This window comes from Populus euphratica, unplaced genomic scaffold (genome assembly GCF_000495115.2).
Source record: "Populus euphratica unplaced genomic scaffold, PopEup_1.0 scaffold742.1, whole genome shotgun sequence".
Taxonomy (NCBI): Eukaryota; Viridiplantae; Streptophyta; class Magnoliopsida; order Malpighiales; family Salicaceae; genus Populus; species Populus euphratica.
The window spans coordinates 38,611-54,326 of NW_011500461.1; the positions used below are offsets into that span (position 1 = coordinate 38,611).

A 15,716-nucleotide genomic window follows, 5' to 3' on the forward strand; every position below is an offset into this window, starting at 1 on the left:
TATTATTATTATTATTATTATTATTATTATTATTATTATTATTATTATTATTATTATTACTACTACTACTACTATTATTATTATTATTATTATTATTATTATTATTGTTGTTGTTGTTGTTGTTGTTATTATTGTTATTAATATTATTATTGTTGTTGTTATTATTGTTGTTATTATTATAGTTATTTTATTATTATTATTATTATTATTGTTATTATTATTATTACTATTGTTGTTGTTGTTATTGTTGTTTTATAATTGTTGTTTATAATTTGTACAATTAACCTCCCTGTGGTTCGACCCCGGTCTTGCCGGGTTATTTATTACTTCGACACTCTTGCACTTGGGAGAAGACATCAATCTTTTCGTTGTGTCACTGTAGATGCACTAAATGCTTATCCCAGTTAGAACTATATATCAAAATGTCATATAAAACAAAAGCCAATATAAATTTGCGAAGATGATGAAGGTATATTGAGTTAATGATAGCATGGAACGTAGAAGGTGCCTTACATAAGTCAAATGGCATAACCAAGTATTCATAATGCCCATTATGTATTCTAACACGATGAAAAGATTAATGTCTTCTCCCAAGTGTAGGAGTGTCGAAGTAATAAATAACCCGGCAAGACCGGGGTCAAACCACAGAGAGGTTAATTATACAAATTATAAACAACAACAATAGCAATAACAACAACAATAACAACAACAACAACAACAACAACAACAATAATAGTAATAATAATAATAAAGAAAGAGAAGAAGAAGAAGAAGATGAGAACTTGGAGATGGAATATTAATGTAAGGATTAAATGATGTAAAGAAAAAGAAGGAGAAGAAGGAGGAGAAGATGAGAACTTTGAGATGGAATATTAATGTAAGGATTAAACAATGATAATAACAAATGTCAAGGTTAGAGGTTCCACTAATGGTATGTCAAACAAGTATAGTATAAACTCTTATTATTCAATTGGAAACCACACACAAAGGAGATTCCAATCAGATTATAGATTGTTAACATGATTACATTAGTCATCTTATTCGATTAATGCTAATACTTATAAATCTCGTCAAGCATTCATGATTATAACTTATGTTAACAACAAATCAAATTCCTTTCATAGCTCAGGTGTCGGTTATACCATACAGTATGGGCTATGAAAGTGCCAAGCATTTGATGTACCAGGTGTTATACAACATAAATCAAGATTAGTCATTTAACAAGCAAAGTATTAAAGAGTGAACAAGATAACAAATACAAAACATGTTAGTATCATATATTAAAGTCCATATTAAGTTTACACTATACTTATTCTTACACAATTAGTATAACCTTTTCACCTTGACATAATAAACTTAGCTAAACATAATGAAAGAAAGAAAAATAAATAAACAAAATAAGAGCATAAATAAGATAAAAGTTAACTAAGGAAACGAAAAGAAATGAAAGGCATAAATTTGATATTAATAAAAGCAAAGCATAAACATTACAAAAAATACAAAGAGAGAAAGGAAGAGCATGATCTTGATCTGGAAACCAAGATGCCTAAATGCATGGCAAATGCCTCCTTTTATAGGCCAAAATTAGGAACTATTGATTTGATGACTAATTGATGAGTAGGTGGCCAACTCTTAACTTGGTGACAATCCTTATCTTCTTTTGTCTGCCCCAAACGTCATTGATAACGTCAAAATTAAAACCACTTGAAAACATAAAAGTTGTAGGAAATTGTCTCAGGTTTCTTGTGTAAAACATTGAGATCATTTTGACATCGAGAACTTAAGACATGGCCAAACTACTAAACAGTGCTCGGGCTAGAGGACAAATTCGAACTTGTTTGTTGTTGTTCCAATTTGAACTTGAAAATGGTCTTTTTAGATCTTTAGCTCCATATGAAAGTTGTAGGCCTATGTCTTATCTTTCAATCTATATAAAGTAGACCTAAACCTAAGATCTACAACTCTAGATATGATCCAATTACTGAACAGTGTTCTGGTTTGGACTGCACCGACATCTCTTTTCTAAGTTTGGCCATCTCTTTGTCCTTTTAATTTCAGTTCTTAAATTCATCAATCAATCCTTTCATTTATGTGATAGGCCTGTATTTAAAATGAATATTTACCAGAAACTAAAGGTATCTTATATTATTAGATATATTATTATAAAACATGCTTTAGTTAAGGAGTTCTTGATACTTCAAGTGCAAAATGATGATATAAAACCTTGATAACAATGTACTTTTAAATATCAATCATGTTTAGAAGGTAGTTTTATGGGCATCTTATGGATTTACTCGTACTTGGTGATAACTTGCTCTCAAATCCAACTTTGTAAAGTAAAAAGCTCCATATAATTCATCCAACATATCCTCAACTGTGGGAATTGGAAAGCAATCTTTAACAGTTGCATCATTGAAAGTGTGATAATTAGTATAAAACCTCTAATTCCCATCTTTTTTCTTCACTAGTAAAACATGTGAGGAGAAGGGACTTGTACTAGGATGAACAAGCCCTCGTGTCAACATATCTAGGACCTATTTCTCAATCTTATTTTTCTGATAATCTACATACCTATAAGGTCAAACATTAATCGGTTCAATTCCTTCTTTAAGAGTGATTATGGCTGATTCTCCCATAAAATTTCCATTGTCAATCAATGCCTTGGAGATCCACTAGTACCTCCTCAAACCGCCCCCGACATTTGAGACTTTCACCATTGGCAACTTGTACTGTGAAAGTTTCTATAGGCAGCACTAGTAATCATAATAGGTTAGCAGTTCACTCACTAACGAAGTTGTGAGTTGAACCACTAACTATAAATCTAATGATGTTGCAGGAGCCAATCTTAGTTGCTATTCGCATAGTCCTGGGCGTTGTCCATCCTAACAATACATGCAATGTAATTGATGATCCAGTTAGGTCCTCATACTTCTCCTGGTGTAGTTGTTCTTCAAGATCATTGTCACATAAGAAAGTGTCACTGTCATTGTATCCTTCCAACATAAGAATGTATGACCCTTGACATTTGTGGCTTGTAGTGAATCATTCATTACAATTAAAACATAAATGTTGGACTCTCCTCCACTGCATTTCTTCCCATGAGAGTCTTCTGATAGGATTGGCAGGGGTTGGCTGTACTGCTTGGTTGCTAGGTGAAAGAGCTAGAGGTGCTTGCAATGATATAACAGGTATGATAAACTTTATTTGGCGGGTAAATTGATCATCTTTCATCTATGCTAAGCTGGTGGCTTCCTTTAAAGTTTGTGGTTTGAACATTTGGATCTCATCTAGTATGTCTCTTTGTAATCACCTAAAAATGTTCCCATAAGAGCTCTTTGTGTCCAACCTCGTACACGATTGCCCAAGCGTTTAAATTCTTGTTGATAGTCATGCAACGATCCTTCCTGCCGTATCCTTGAAAGAGCTTCGTCAAAATCTTCACATTCTGAAAGGCCAAATCAAGCCCACAGTTCACCTTCAAAATTAATCCACAAAAGAACACGCCTTTCCTCTTGGAATATCCAGCGGATCCACTGCCACCATTGGTTGGCCTCTCCTTCCAAGTGGTAGGAAGCCAAAGAAACCTTTTGAATTTCAAGGGTATTTTGGAACTCAAAGAACTGGTTCACCCTATTAAACCACTCCATTGGATCATCTCCTGGAAAATGTGGGAATTCAAGCTCTGCTATTTTAGATGATACAATAAATCATCCTCCATTGTGGCCTTCATGGTGTTGATTATCATAATTTGAAGATTCCTGGTCTATAAGGAGTACGTTAAACAAACGGTTGAGAGTCTCTTCCAAAAGTTGCAGTTTTTCTATCATGCCAAGCTCCATCCGATGTAGCCTATTTTGCACTTCACCAAGCCCTGCCTCTAACTGCTCAATACACTCTTTATTGGTTCTCATAAAATAATAACCAGGGTCAGAAACTAATGATAGGTCACAACAAAGATAATGAATTAACAAAATAGATAATGCATTGTTTTCTCTTCTGGTGAGAAAGTATCGTTATTCTAAAATAATAATTGAATTCTCTAATAACAACCATGGTTGCTTAATATAGCAAGACTATGTATAATAGAAGCTGAATATAACTGCGTAAAAATAATAATGTAAATAATATAACTATTAAAATCTTACTTGCACGTAAACTCTTTCCACGGTATCCCACGTTCAACTGTCAACAATGTATATGCAGCATGCATGCATGATTTCTTATACTAGTCATCTATGTTCATGCAGGCTGTATGCATGATTGTGCACGTGCTGATAAATATCCCAAATATTTGGGATTTGACATAAGGCCTTTCTTTGAACGTCGTGGCCTATCAGACTCATGCAGGGAAGTTTTACAGGGCTAAGGGTATTTTGGTCTGGTTCTAGCCTTCGAACTGTAGCTACTGGCTATGGGCTGGTAATGATTCTCCCTTCAAACTCTTAGTTACTGCACGTGCAACATGTTTTAAGTTTGTACTTTCTAGCTGTGTGCTTCCATGTGTAAACTTCTTTATTCTCAGTTTTGCCATAGTCTGTGATTGTTACCTGTGTGTGAAATTCTTTCTTCTATGGTTTACTATATATTTTTCTTCTTAATGAGTTTATTGAGCTCACTGTATTACTCTTGTTTAAGCATCTTAATATCTAACAAATTCATCATGCTTTTGCAGGTTTTCTTTGTGCAGCTTATGCTTGCTGGCATGAATAAAGAAATCAAAGGACTAAGGTTCCTCCCTTGACTCCAAAAACTTGTTGCTGTTGATGACAGCATCCCTCAAGCCGATGGCATAGTATAGACCAATACAAATATATTCTGACATTCTCCATAATGCACGGTGAGATGTATTGTGTTTGAGACATGACTGCGTTTGATTCTTTCAAATATCAGAATATTTCCCTTTATTAGGTTTATTAGCTACTTAATGTATTACATAAAGCATTCAGTTGATGCTGAGCTTCTTTTACAAATTTTTAGCTTTTTTTTTCTAATTTCCCATTCAGATGTTCTGTAAGTGGTTCTGGAAAGATTACAATGCATGTTCTAGAGAAGCTTATTGCTTATGGCGCTCTTCCAATCACAGTATCAGGTACATTTAGTTGTCCGTGAATATTTTATACAATCAAATTGAGTGATGGGCTCCAGCATGCCAAATTAGTTCCCAAGTCAAAATACCTCAACAAGAACAAGCTATGTTGATCATCACAAGTCACAATATCTATATGACCTTTGAGTTTTAGTTGATAAGGTATGTAAGGTTCTTCTATTCCAACTGCATCTCTCAAAAGTGTTTCTTCCAACTTATGTAGAAGACTTGCAAGAGGAGTGACGCGTTCAAGATTTTGCAGGTCTTTTATCTTGTATCTCGTCAACAAGCATAAAAATACAGAAAAGCTTTCTATTTCTTTTCACAATTTTGTTTATTTGGTCTTCCACTTTCAGTATTTCTGATATTCAGGGGTTAATGGCCATAATGCAGTTGAGTTTTTGCTGCAGAGGATTATTTGAGTAGCAACTCTTGTAACATGTATCAAAATATTGGGCAGATTCGAAGGGATATTTGGTGGATGAGGATGGATTTGATTACATGAAAATATCTTTTCTGAGAGATATCAGAGCGCAGCAGAGAAGTTTGCGGTGTGTTTTCCTTAGTCATCATTAATCTTGTTGCTGAGGTGATTTGTTAACATTTTATGGAGTTACTATAAATGTGGAACCTGCAGAGACTACTCAAAGACTTATGCTCGATCCAAGTACTATGATGAAGCAAAACCTGAAGCAAAACCTTGGAGTGAAAGGGGTGATGTTGCATTTCCTTGTGGTTACCAGAATGAAATCGATCAATCTGATGCCATTAATCAGGTTAATTCAGGCTGTCGTATCCTTGTACGAGTTACCAGCGTAATCCCTTATGGAATTAATATTTCCTCCTTTATGACTTTGAAACTGGTGCTGGAGGGGTAGGTTATTCCAGTTAACTTGTGCGCCATAAATATTCAATACACGTTAAAAAAGAACAATGACATGAATTTATGACTACACCCCATGCTCTGGGGATGAATGTTGACCAAGCATAACTTTTGAAAAGAAATGCATCTTATCATGATTATGAAGTAGGCTTGTTTCCTTTATTTTTTTGCATGCGGAAGGTTCTGGTACTATTCGAAAGATTGTAGAAATCCAGGGGCGTAGGTGTCAAAAATCATTGAAACTTGAATAATTGCTATAGTTCCAACTTCTCTAAAGAGTGCTCTTTTTCAGGTGCTATTTTTCAGGGCTTGATGTAGGACTACTTTGGATTTTTGTCCCACAAAGGGTTGTGGTGAGCCGGGGTTGGTAATTTGCAGAATTAGGGTTGACTAGTTTCGTCAAGCGTGGCTGTGGCCAAATATGGTCTCAAAGCTGTCGCACTTGCAATCTATGTTAGAAAGTTGAAGGTGGATTGATAAGACTGGTCAATTTATCATTGTTCGTGCAAGATGGCTTTGAGTCTTCACAATTTTATTCAGCCTATTTATATGTGCTCAATCAGTAATACAGCTGGGTGCAGGTTGTTGCTGGGGAGCTTGAATTAAACCATGAATGCAATTTGCTGAACTCGTCACCTGAGGACTTTGAATCTAAATTGCAGGTAAGGCTATTTTGCTTTTATATTTTTTCATGTTTTGAATATTTTCTAGCTGTAATGGGATTTTTTTAAAGCTTGGATCTTTGTGCTCAAACTGAGAGGCTATGTCATCTGCTTGCAAGAACCACCTTGTTCAGATTTCCTTCTAAAATGACTCCAAAATAATCAACTCAAAGTTGTAAAATATTTATTTCTGGTCCAGACAGCAAATTAGATTATAATGTTTGAAGTGGCCTGAAGTGTTCTTAAGGGATCCTTCTCACTACATTACTACATTATGACTATGGTTTAGGTCTGTGTTGGGGTTCAGTAGGTGGATCCGCTCTTTGTGGGTTGTTGGTTGTACTTCATTCCTATGTTCTCCTTTCTGATGACTGATGAAAATATACCTGATGAACATTATGCATTGTAGTTTGGTTGGATTTTCTTTTTTATTGACGTATTTTATGTGGATTTTCCAATTACTCCTCCTAATGGTAGGAAGCGAAGAAACAGATCTACCAAAGAGCCCTGAAAGCAGCAAGCAATTTTGGCTACCAAAAGAAGAGTCCCGAGTAAGCGCCCTATCATGTCTATATGAGTTGTGATCCAAGCGACCCATATCAAGCAGTTGGGGAACGAGTGTCCGTCTGAGAATTCTAACGTAAAGCAACTTGAGAGCGCTCATGTTTCACGATTTATATTATTACGCAATGAATGTTTGATTTTTGTTTCTTACTTTATGATATTATCACATGGTGTGCTGTGTATCAGAAACTAGTTATTGAGGTGTTTTTCCGTTAAGAGTCTAAATCTAACAAGAAGTAAAGTTTTGAGAGGACATGATTAGAAGACTTGATGGTCTGGTGACTTTGTTCAATCTACTACGAGCATGTTTTGAATTACGGCTCTTCAAAGGTTGAATCTGTCAAGGTTCTGATGATGTTGTTTACAGTCCACAAATGAATTGAGAACACGTCTAGTGACTTTACAAGTGTAACAAGTGTGATAGGTTATAAAGCCTATTCACTGAAATCAATTTAGAAGCGTCAGTGTTTTGGTTTTATTTGTATCGTTGTAGGGAGATTCTACAGACCACCAGAGGCCAAAATGATGCATTTTGAGTCTGCGCCACGAGAGATCTATTGATTTCCTTACCTGCCTTTTCATCCTCTGTTCTTCTCAGGGCGTTGGTGCATGCAGCTGTCATCTCTGCTTTTCTAACCATTGCTCAAGCCATGTCTGATCAAGGATGCGTATAGAAGTCAGGGATAACATATTCATCCACAAGCTTCACTAAAGTTGTATGATTTCTGAAGAAGGCACTCCTTGGCTTGAAGATGATTGATCATTATCTGCGCCGTGCGGATCCTTAATGCCAGGGAAGGTCCAAGATCTGAACCTCGACATGTGTAATATCAACTGAGACACAAAAAGCTAATCGGTGAGGGGTTAATTACAACATATTTTATTGTAAAAATATCCGTAGTTCTTGTGGTAGAATAGAAGGACGCTAGAGCCCGAAGGGGTGTGTGTTCTATTCTGGACCCATTAACCAATCCAGATGTTGCAGTCTTGTGAAATATTAGAATACTGTGAATAGAAATAAAATCAATCATTCATCGTTTGCTATTCCGAGAAAAATGCTCCTTGGCTTTATATTCTGATTTTTCAACTCGTAACTCGAACATGGCTTTATATTCATGAATTTTGTCATGCTGGTGTAGTTTTTAACAAGCTCGATAAGTGGAAAAATGCCCATTTACATGTATCTAGTGGCGCAAGAGAAGGATGTTCTCCTTCATCCATGGGAGCTCCATCTCAAACAGTTGAAACGATCAGATCCTTTCTGTTTATCAGCCATTGCGAATCTGCATCTTCAGTATAGTTTCCATTTGTTGGAATGAAGCCTTAACGTGCTGGAGCTCGAGATTGAGACTTGTGAGAGGCTTGGAAGGCTGGATATGTCACGCCGTCGCTGCTTACCAAGACTTTATTTTCACGTTTTTCTGCCAGTAACAATGTCCACACGTAGTGGTAATGGATTAACTTAGCAAATAGAGTACTTCAATTCATGTGCTACATTTTTCTCAACTTGTTCTAAATTCTGGATTGCATCTCTACATTAACCCCTCCTGCCCCTCCCTTGAACAAAAGGAAATCCCTCGGATCTACACATCCCTCTTCCTCAGCTGATACACTTGCCTCCCCTTCGACAACCTTAATTACGACACCAAATACTTTCATTTACACAGCTCTCCTCGGAGCGTGAGGAGTCAGATTTCTCCGCCAGATAGTGCTCAAGCATATCTTCTTCATCATCTGCCATTACATCACAGAAAGGACATACTTCAACAGGATGCATGTGATAAAGTTCCAACATTTAAATTCAAGTTACCAGATAAAATTTCCATGCCAATAAAATGCCAAAACTATTAATTGTAGACCATGAAGATAAAGAATCACCTTCAAAATCATCGTCACCAAAATCAATTTCTTCCTCATCTTCCGCATCAGATCCTTCATTGACTGCTACTGCACCTTTCTGCAGAAGGGATTCAACATGTTATTTACCTTTTAGCATAAAAGAGGTTCCCTTAGAAATTGGAATGCAATTCTATCTAAAAATGAACCCTTCTCTATGATAGACATCTAGAGTAGAACCCAACTTGCTGTTGATATGTGCCAGCAAAAGTTGTATGAGAGAATTCAAATTATTTTAGAAGCTATATTGCTTTTATCTTATGGACTCGGGTCTATGATTTAGAGTGGCCAGTAAAAATGACAATATATCAAGCCATCCCAGTGCTAACAATCTAAATCAAAGTTGATCTCAAATGTTACTATATGCCTTTAATCAAGTGAAATAGCCAACTCAATGAAAGGATGAATTAATGACATCCAAGAGCATTGATGGTTCATCTTGATTCATATTTCTTGACCTAAAATAAAATTTCATCAGCCAAGGGCTTAGCACTGGGGGGAAAAGAATAATTTTATTTAATCATCCATTCCAAACTTGATTAAACATTATTGTATCATTAGTTGAAATTGAGCAAATGGGATATGATCACTAACGCAGGTAAGGATGCAATATTAGCAAACAGGATGGCTGCTATAGCTAAGGTAGGGAAGCATTATTAGCGAACAGGATGACTGCTGCAGCTCAGCCACCAAGAAACCATACATCATCAGAGATACTAAATATTTTAGATGTTATGGTTTAGAGCAGTCTATTAAGTGCACATTTTGGGAATATCATCAAATCTTAACATGGGAAATTGAATTGTGCATCCACTTTATAAGAGGGAGGAAAAGTCAGGGATAGCATACCACTTTTCCACTTTCATACCACAGTCTGCCTGTAAGCTTCTTCTCCTTCGGGGCTGTGAGGGCAGACTCTGGCATCAGCCTGAAAAATGGTCCCAGACATTAGTCATGAATTAATGGTTGAACAAAAATTTATTCCAGGGATCCGATTATAATCTAAGAAAATAGGAGTTTACATAAAATGCAGCACATGGTTTTTTGTGAGGTGAGATGTACAAGAAAATCATCTGAAACTGCGTATCCACTTTTCCTTACATGGTAGCATAACATGCTTGCTAATATAAAACGTAAAAAGACATCTATTAAACAAATGACTCAACTATTTATCGCCCATAACATGAAGAACATCATCGCTTGGAATTAAAAAAAAGGCTTCTAGATTGTTTGTGATTTAAACCTAGTGCTAAATAGAAAATTGACAAATTAAAATAATGAGTAAATTGCAATACCGCTCCCCCCCTCCTGAAAGTTTCAAAGTTTGACAAGAAACTCCTCCCCATTCAAGAAAATATTACATAAATCACCTTTTATGCCACAATGCTCATACCATCAAATAGGGTAGTTTTAAACCTGTTAAGGTCATTTTGGATATAAAATGCAGTTTTTGTTGTTTATTTAAAATATAGAAGGGGGCATCTATCAAGCATTCAAGCTTTGGGAAGTGCTTTTAATTTCAAGACAGCACTGGGGGTTAGTATAAACATAAAAGAAGGCTTCTTCAGTGAGATGAACAAACCAATTCACTCTTGTAGTGTATTCAAAATGAAATCTGTTCTTGTTGAAGTTCCACAACTAGTCTTGGCAAACTCAGATGAACAAGCACCTTTATTCTCTTCTTTTCTCCTGTTCTTTATACAAGCAAATAGAACCTATAGGTGGGTTGTCCATCCTAATGCATGATAAGTCTACTGTATGATTAGTCTTTTGCTTGGCATGAAGTCAACAATTCTCTTGCACATGAGAGCAAAAAAATATTTTGAAAGTTACCTCCTAAAAGTAGCAAATGATGCTAACTTCGTCAAGGTTTGACCACCTCCCTCTATCGAATTGTTTTCAAAGTGAACATTAACAAAAAAGAATGAGAACCAGCAACCTTATCTCAATTAGTAATAGTTAGCTTTAAACCCAACAAGTTCTAAAATCATTCAACTATCAGTTTGCAGCAACAATCCGTTGCACAAGTTTTGCAATTGAACTGTGTCCAAACAAGCCCACCATCAAACTAGACAAAGGTAGTCGGCCTCACAGAAATTATTAAATTCTTTCCAGGTCAACCTCATGAACATAATAGGCAACCCTATACACTTGCTCCATACCCTATGAAAAAAGGGTAGCTATGCCAACTAACAAATTTTATTTAGGGTTAAAAAGACACCACGACACAATAACGACAAAGACAAACAATAAATATGATGATTTTGTTTCCTAACTGTGGATGGTAAGGTTTCAAGGTTAGAAACATATCCAAATAACAGAATTGGAATGGAACCTTGACCCTGAAATATAGTCCTCAAATAATAGGACTTACTTGGCTCGCTCAAGGGCCAACTCTGCTTCAAATATTTCTCTCCAAGCCAAAAATGTCTCAACAGTAACAGGTTCTCCATGTGGGACAATTACCTGTAAATGGATTAATGAGCAAGAAGTGGCTTCTTAAGAAAATAAAAATGACATCAGCAAACATCTGAAATTATCAATGCACAGTGATTTGGTAAGCTTTTGAGATCAAGTGGACATATCTTGGAATGCTAAATTATGTTTTCACTTAAATCTAGTAAGAATGCAGCCAACAAAAAAGAAAAATTCACAGAGGAATACATACATCATCTTTTGCTGCCTCTTCGTTTTCAATGTCCTCATTGATAGCATCTTGACAATATCTTTCAGACAGCCACTCTTTAGCAGATGTAACTAGCGTGTAGACCATCGCCATACCAAGATTTTCAAATGACTATCAAGTCAAATTATTAGAATAACCTCACAGTTTCCTGAATTGTATATTCACTTTATGGTATAAACATATTTTGCCAAACAAAAATAAACAGCTTATTCGCTTAGAGGGTAGATTTTAGTTCTTATAACTATCCTTATCCCAGGGAATCAAGGATCTAGACTTGAATATTTTGCTGGTCTACAGAATTTACACTTTTGTAGTGCCCCATGTCATCTCAGTTCTTGCTCTTCCTAAGTGGTTTTTGAGGCTTTTTCTGTTGTATTTACCCAATCACTGTCTCAGGTAACACATCACGAAGAGAGTGCATTAACATTCCACGGCATTTCCAAGCATGAGAAATTGTTAGACATAGCTCCATCATATGAATGATACCTCCATAGCTTGACTACATTCTTAAAAGGTATAGTAAAAAATAAAAATAGAGTTCAAGTAATTACCTCTTGCTCAAGCTTTTCTTTCAAAATTTTAAGATAATCTGCTTGGATACCTCGTATGCTGGAACAGAGAGGAACAACAATCAGATGTCTCTGGGCATGGTTCATCTAAATAATACTACAATTATAGGTCATACTTTTATCACATCACAGTAGTCATTTTGATACATGTTACAACAGTATCATCCAGCTCTTGCACCACACAGCCCATCAACTGACTTAACAAGATAGGTGGTTTAAACACTTTTGGAACGTTTAGCAAAGCGGTGAGAACTCAACAGCCTTTCTATGCTTATTATATTTTTGTAGGTCAGACTTTCTAATGAGTGAAAAGAATACTTTTGAAAAAAGCACTTAGTGCAGGTTAGCTGCCTCTGTGGCTTGCACTTCAAAATTGATATCCTGTCAGTGCTTACACTATAAAATAATGAAAAAAAATGTGAAAAAAAAAAGTCTACTTGCAAAACACTAAGGGATTCTGTTTCATGAAAATTAAGTTTAAGATTTCTATGGTTTCATGATAATAGCATTTAATGAAAATCTATGCACAATCCACAATGAATTTACAAAGAATTTCCATTACACTTTCAACATAGAGAACCATCAAGGTTGATATGGAGACCCTACAGAAGAAGAAACCAGTAGCATGCAATAACTGTATATCTAGTCACTTTTGCTGCAGGTAACCTGGTTGCTGTACCACTCTCATTCGCCTTTTCACGAGCTGCTGGTTGTAACTAGATTTTGGATATGACAGCGCAGCAGTGGAAACAACATTGTAGCAGAGACATGAACACAAGTTGATGCAACCATGGAAAAAGGAAGCTAGTTTTTCTTGCAATTTTCAGATTGGCAAATGCAGCTTCTCCTTATGAGTTGAGAGTTGTGAGCAGTGAGGGGTGCCCATGAGGCATCATAAATAAAAAGCTTCAAGTCTTTCAATAAGGTCACTACCTTACTGATTTCATGAACAAATTATCTTATTGTTTCAGTTTCAATTTTTGGTAATTCTGCAACCACAATTTCCTTCTGTATTTTGGCACTTTGGTCAATTTTCTAAGAATTTTATGAATCTGAGGTTTATTTTCTCTAGTTCCAAGTCAGTCTTGATATTGACAATAAAATTTCCTATACAGCATTCCGAAATGTCCATGAATAATCAAGCCTTCTATTATAATCTGGGTCCAAGGCATGTGTGCCTCTAATGTCTTCACCTCCCCCTCTCTTATTTCTCTCTTTCTTCTTTTTTAATCTTTCAACTCAATTGGATTTCAGAAGAAGGTAGCAAATAGGAAAACAGTGGTCCTTTGCTGTTACATGTTTGTGTGGTATTTGAGAAGCATTTAACAAATCAAGGAAAGCACTCGGAGAGCAAAGTCGAGCTCCACAGACAAAAAAAAGAGTAATTTTCTTTCAAGTAATACATTTTAATTTTGAATGGAGATAGAGAACACTAAATCAAAAAAGGAACACCTCCAAATGGGAATGTCTGCAAAATGTACATGCTAACCTCTTCACATTCAAAAGTGGTGGTTCATCTGGATACTTTACTGTGTGGGAGAAAACTAGACCTAGCTGAACTGCAAAAGAAATGGGAAAGAACTTAATAAATAAATACTCAAGTCTGATCAAAGGAGGGCACCCACCAAAACAGTCCTAAGAGCAAAACATGAAGTTGAATTTAACAGGATGGCTATGGCAGTTTCTTAAAGCCTGTAGGAAGCTGGGATAACCTTCATTTACTGATCTAGCAAAAATCAAAACATGTTTATTGCACCAAAATAAAGAGAATAACCTGGAATGTCAGTAGACTCATCCGTGTCATCATCCTGTTTACCACAGAGCAAAGTATTACATGTGAAGAAAAACGAGAAAATTAATATTTTCCAGCCAGTGCTAAAATACAAAGAGAAAAAAAACTTAAAAGAGTGATCCAATCTGATAGAATGGATGTAAAGTAAGAAGAACAAACCAACCAACCTGTGGGGAAATTATTATTTGGAAGCAACGATTAGAAGTATTTAAGCCACTCTCGCTAGAATGAATTTCTGCCATTGCATATTATTAGTTTGTTTACTAGGGAAAACAAAAAAGAAAGAAATAAGGTACCTTCGAACTCATCCATGAGTATGGCTTCCAATGCTTCAATTTCCATCTCCTGCTCCTGCCCATAGTCTGCCAATCCGTTTCATTCAATCAATCAATCAGTTCTTAACACATAGATATAAACATGCCCCATTGCTGCCGCGCAGCACAGCACTCCTCTACTGGGAAGGAACTGATTATCAACCAACCAATATATGTAATCATAAACAATATATTCAAAAAAAAAAACCCATTAAGAAAATCAAAGGAAATTACCAGTCATAGTCGATAATTTGCTTTTTTATTGAATTTCAATCTCTCTCTGTATCTCAGTTTCTCCTGCGGGCTGTCGCTATCTTTTCTTTGCTATAGAAGATTAACACCGCCTCCTCAACAAAGCCAAAACCTAATAAAGCAACCCGGACCGGGATTTAAAACAAACCGGGTCCCAAATTTAAGATTTTATTTTGTTACCTAAAAAGAATTATTAAATGTTTCGTTTATTTATAATTACTAGATTTAATACCAACACTACATGTGTAAGATTCTAAGTTGATTTTTATAATATATCAATGTTATGAATCTCTATTAGCATATCATACATTGGTTTCTCAAATATCGCAATAAAAATAATAAAATAAAATTATTCATGAGTTCATAAATCCTTAAAATTTTATTAGACAAATTTAGAATTATTTAGAAGATTTATTATCTAAAAATTTAATATTTTTTTACTTTGAATAATTATTTAAGTGGTAAATTATAGTAAATTATAAGTTGTTTAATTATCCAACCTCCAACAATAATCAATACAAATCACCAATGACAAATCTCTTAAATCTTTATTGAGGATAAAGAAATTACTATGCTTAGAATGTTAGCTCTTTATTTTGTAACTTGTATAATTTTTATGTCTAACATACAACCACACTTAAAAAATATAAGGTATAACTTACTATTTATAAAAAAATCTGAAAAATCTTATAAATTAAAAAAAAATTAATTTGTCCTCTGAATAATATCTATATATTAAATGAGGATAGTTTTAGAAATTAACTCAATCAAGTCCTTACATGGTTTTTCTATTTTTAGTAATATAATACTTGTATTAATTATATTTTAATCCTTAATTTCTAAAATATATTTTAATCAAGTTATACTTAATTAAGTTATCCTGGTTTAATTTATAACTAATTGTTCTTAATGTGCGTGACCCATTAGGTTTTTAATATGTTGGCTCAAATATAAATTAAATATAAATAAATAAATAAAATAATTTAATTTATTATCAATTCAACAATTGAGT

The 15,716-nt window shown here is 35.0% G+C and overlaps 1 protein-coding gene, 1 long non-coding RNA gene and 1 pseudogene across 4 annotated transcripts; 2 read left to right on the forward strand and 1 right to left on the reverse strand.

Moving 5' to 3' along the window:
- Positions 1-4,341: 4,341 nt before the first annotated feature.
- LOC105114824 (NADP-specific glutamate dehydrogenase-like) lies at positions 4,342-6,929 on the forward strand (annotated as a pseudogene).
- A 149-nt stretch (positions 6,930-7,078) lies between these two features.
- On the forward strand, positions 7,079-8,234 carry LOC105114825 (uncharacterized). Of its 2 annotated transcripts, none has more exons than XR_840220.1 (2): positions 7,079-7,271; positions 7,794-8,234. It is a non-coding gene; the product is annotated as an uncharacterized LOC105114825 (long non-coding RNA). The 2 variants fall into 2 exon arrangements; XR_840221.1 differs by having other exon boundaries at positions 7,155-7,182.
- Positions 8,235-8,623: 389 nt separating this feature from the next.
- On the reverse strand, positions 8,624-14,830 carry LOC105114826 (RWD domain-containing protein 1-like). Of its 2 annotated transcripts, XM_011011516.1 has the most exons (11): positions 14,687-14,828; positions 14,435-14,500; positions 14,306-14,373; positions 14,121-14,154; positions 13,836-13,905; positions 12,329-12,386; positions 11,760-11,888; positions 11,466-11,557; positions 9,941-10,019; positions 9,074-9,152; positions 8,624-8,929 (listed from the first exon to the last, which is right to left on the reverse strand). In XM_011011516.1, the coding sequence occupies exons 1-11, from the start codon at positions 14,691-14,693 to the stop codon at positions 8,829-8,831; spliced, it is 783 nt and encodes a 260-aa protein (XP_011009818.1). In that variant the 5' UTR covers positions 14,694-14,828; the 3' UTR covers positions 8,624-8,828. The 2 variants fall into 2 exon arrangements, with proteins under 2 accessions (XP_011009818.1, XP_011009819.1); XM_011011517.1 differs by lacking the exon at positions 14,306-14,373 and having other exon boundaries at positions 14,687-14,830.
- Between the last annotated feature and the right edge of the window lie 886 nt (positions 14,831-15,716).

Bases quoted from the DNA above. Each gene is read 5' to 3' on its own strand.
- LOC105114826 (XM_011011516.1), bottom strand. The intron at 14,155-14,305 runs GTTGGTTGGTTT...TGTGGTAAACAG, and splicing joins AAATAATAATTTCCCCACAG to GATGATGACACGGATGAGTC. The intron at 9,153-9,940 runs GTATGCTATCCC...TCCCTTCTGCAG, and splicing joins GGTATGAAAGTGGAAAAGTG to AAAGGTGCAGTAGCAGTCAA.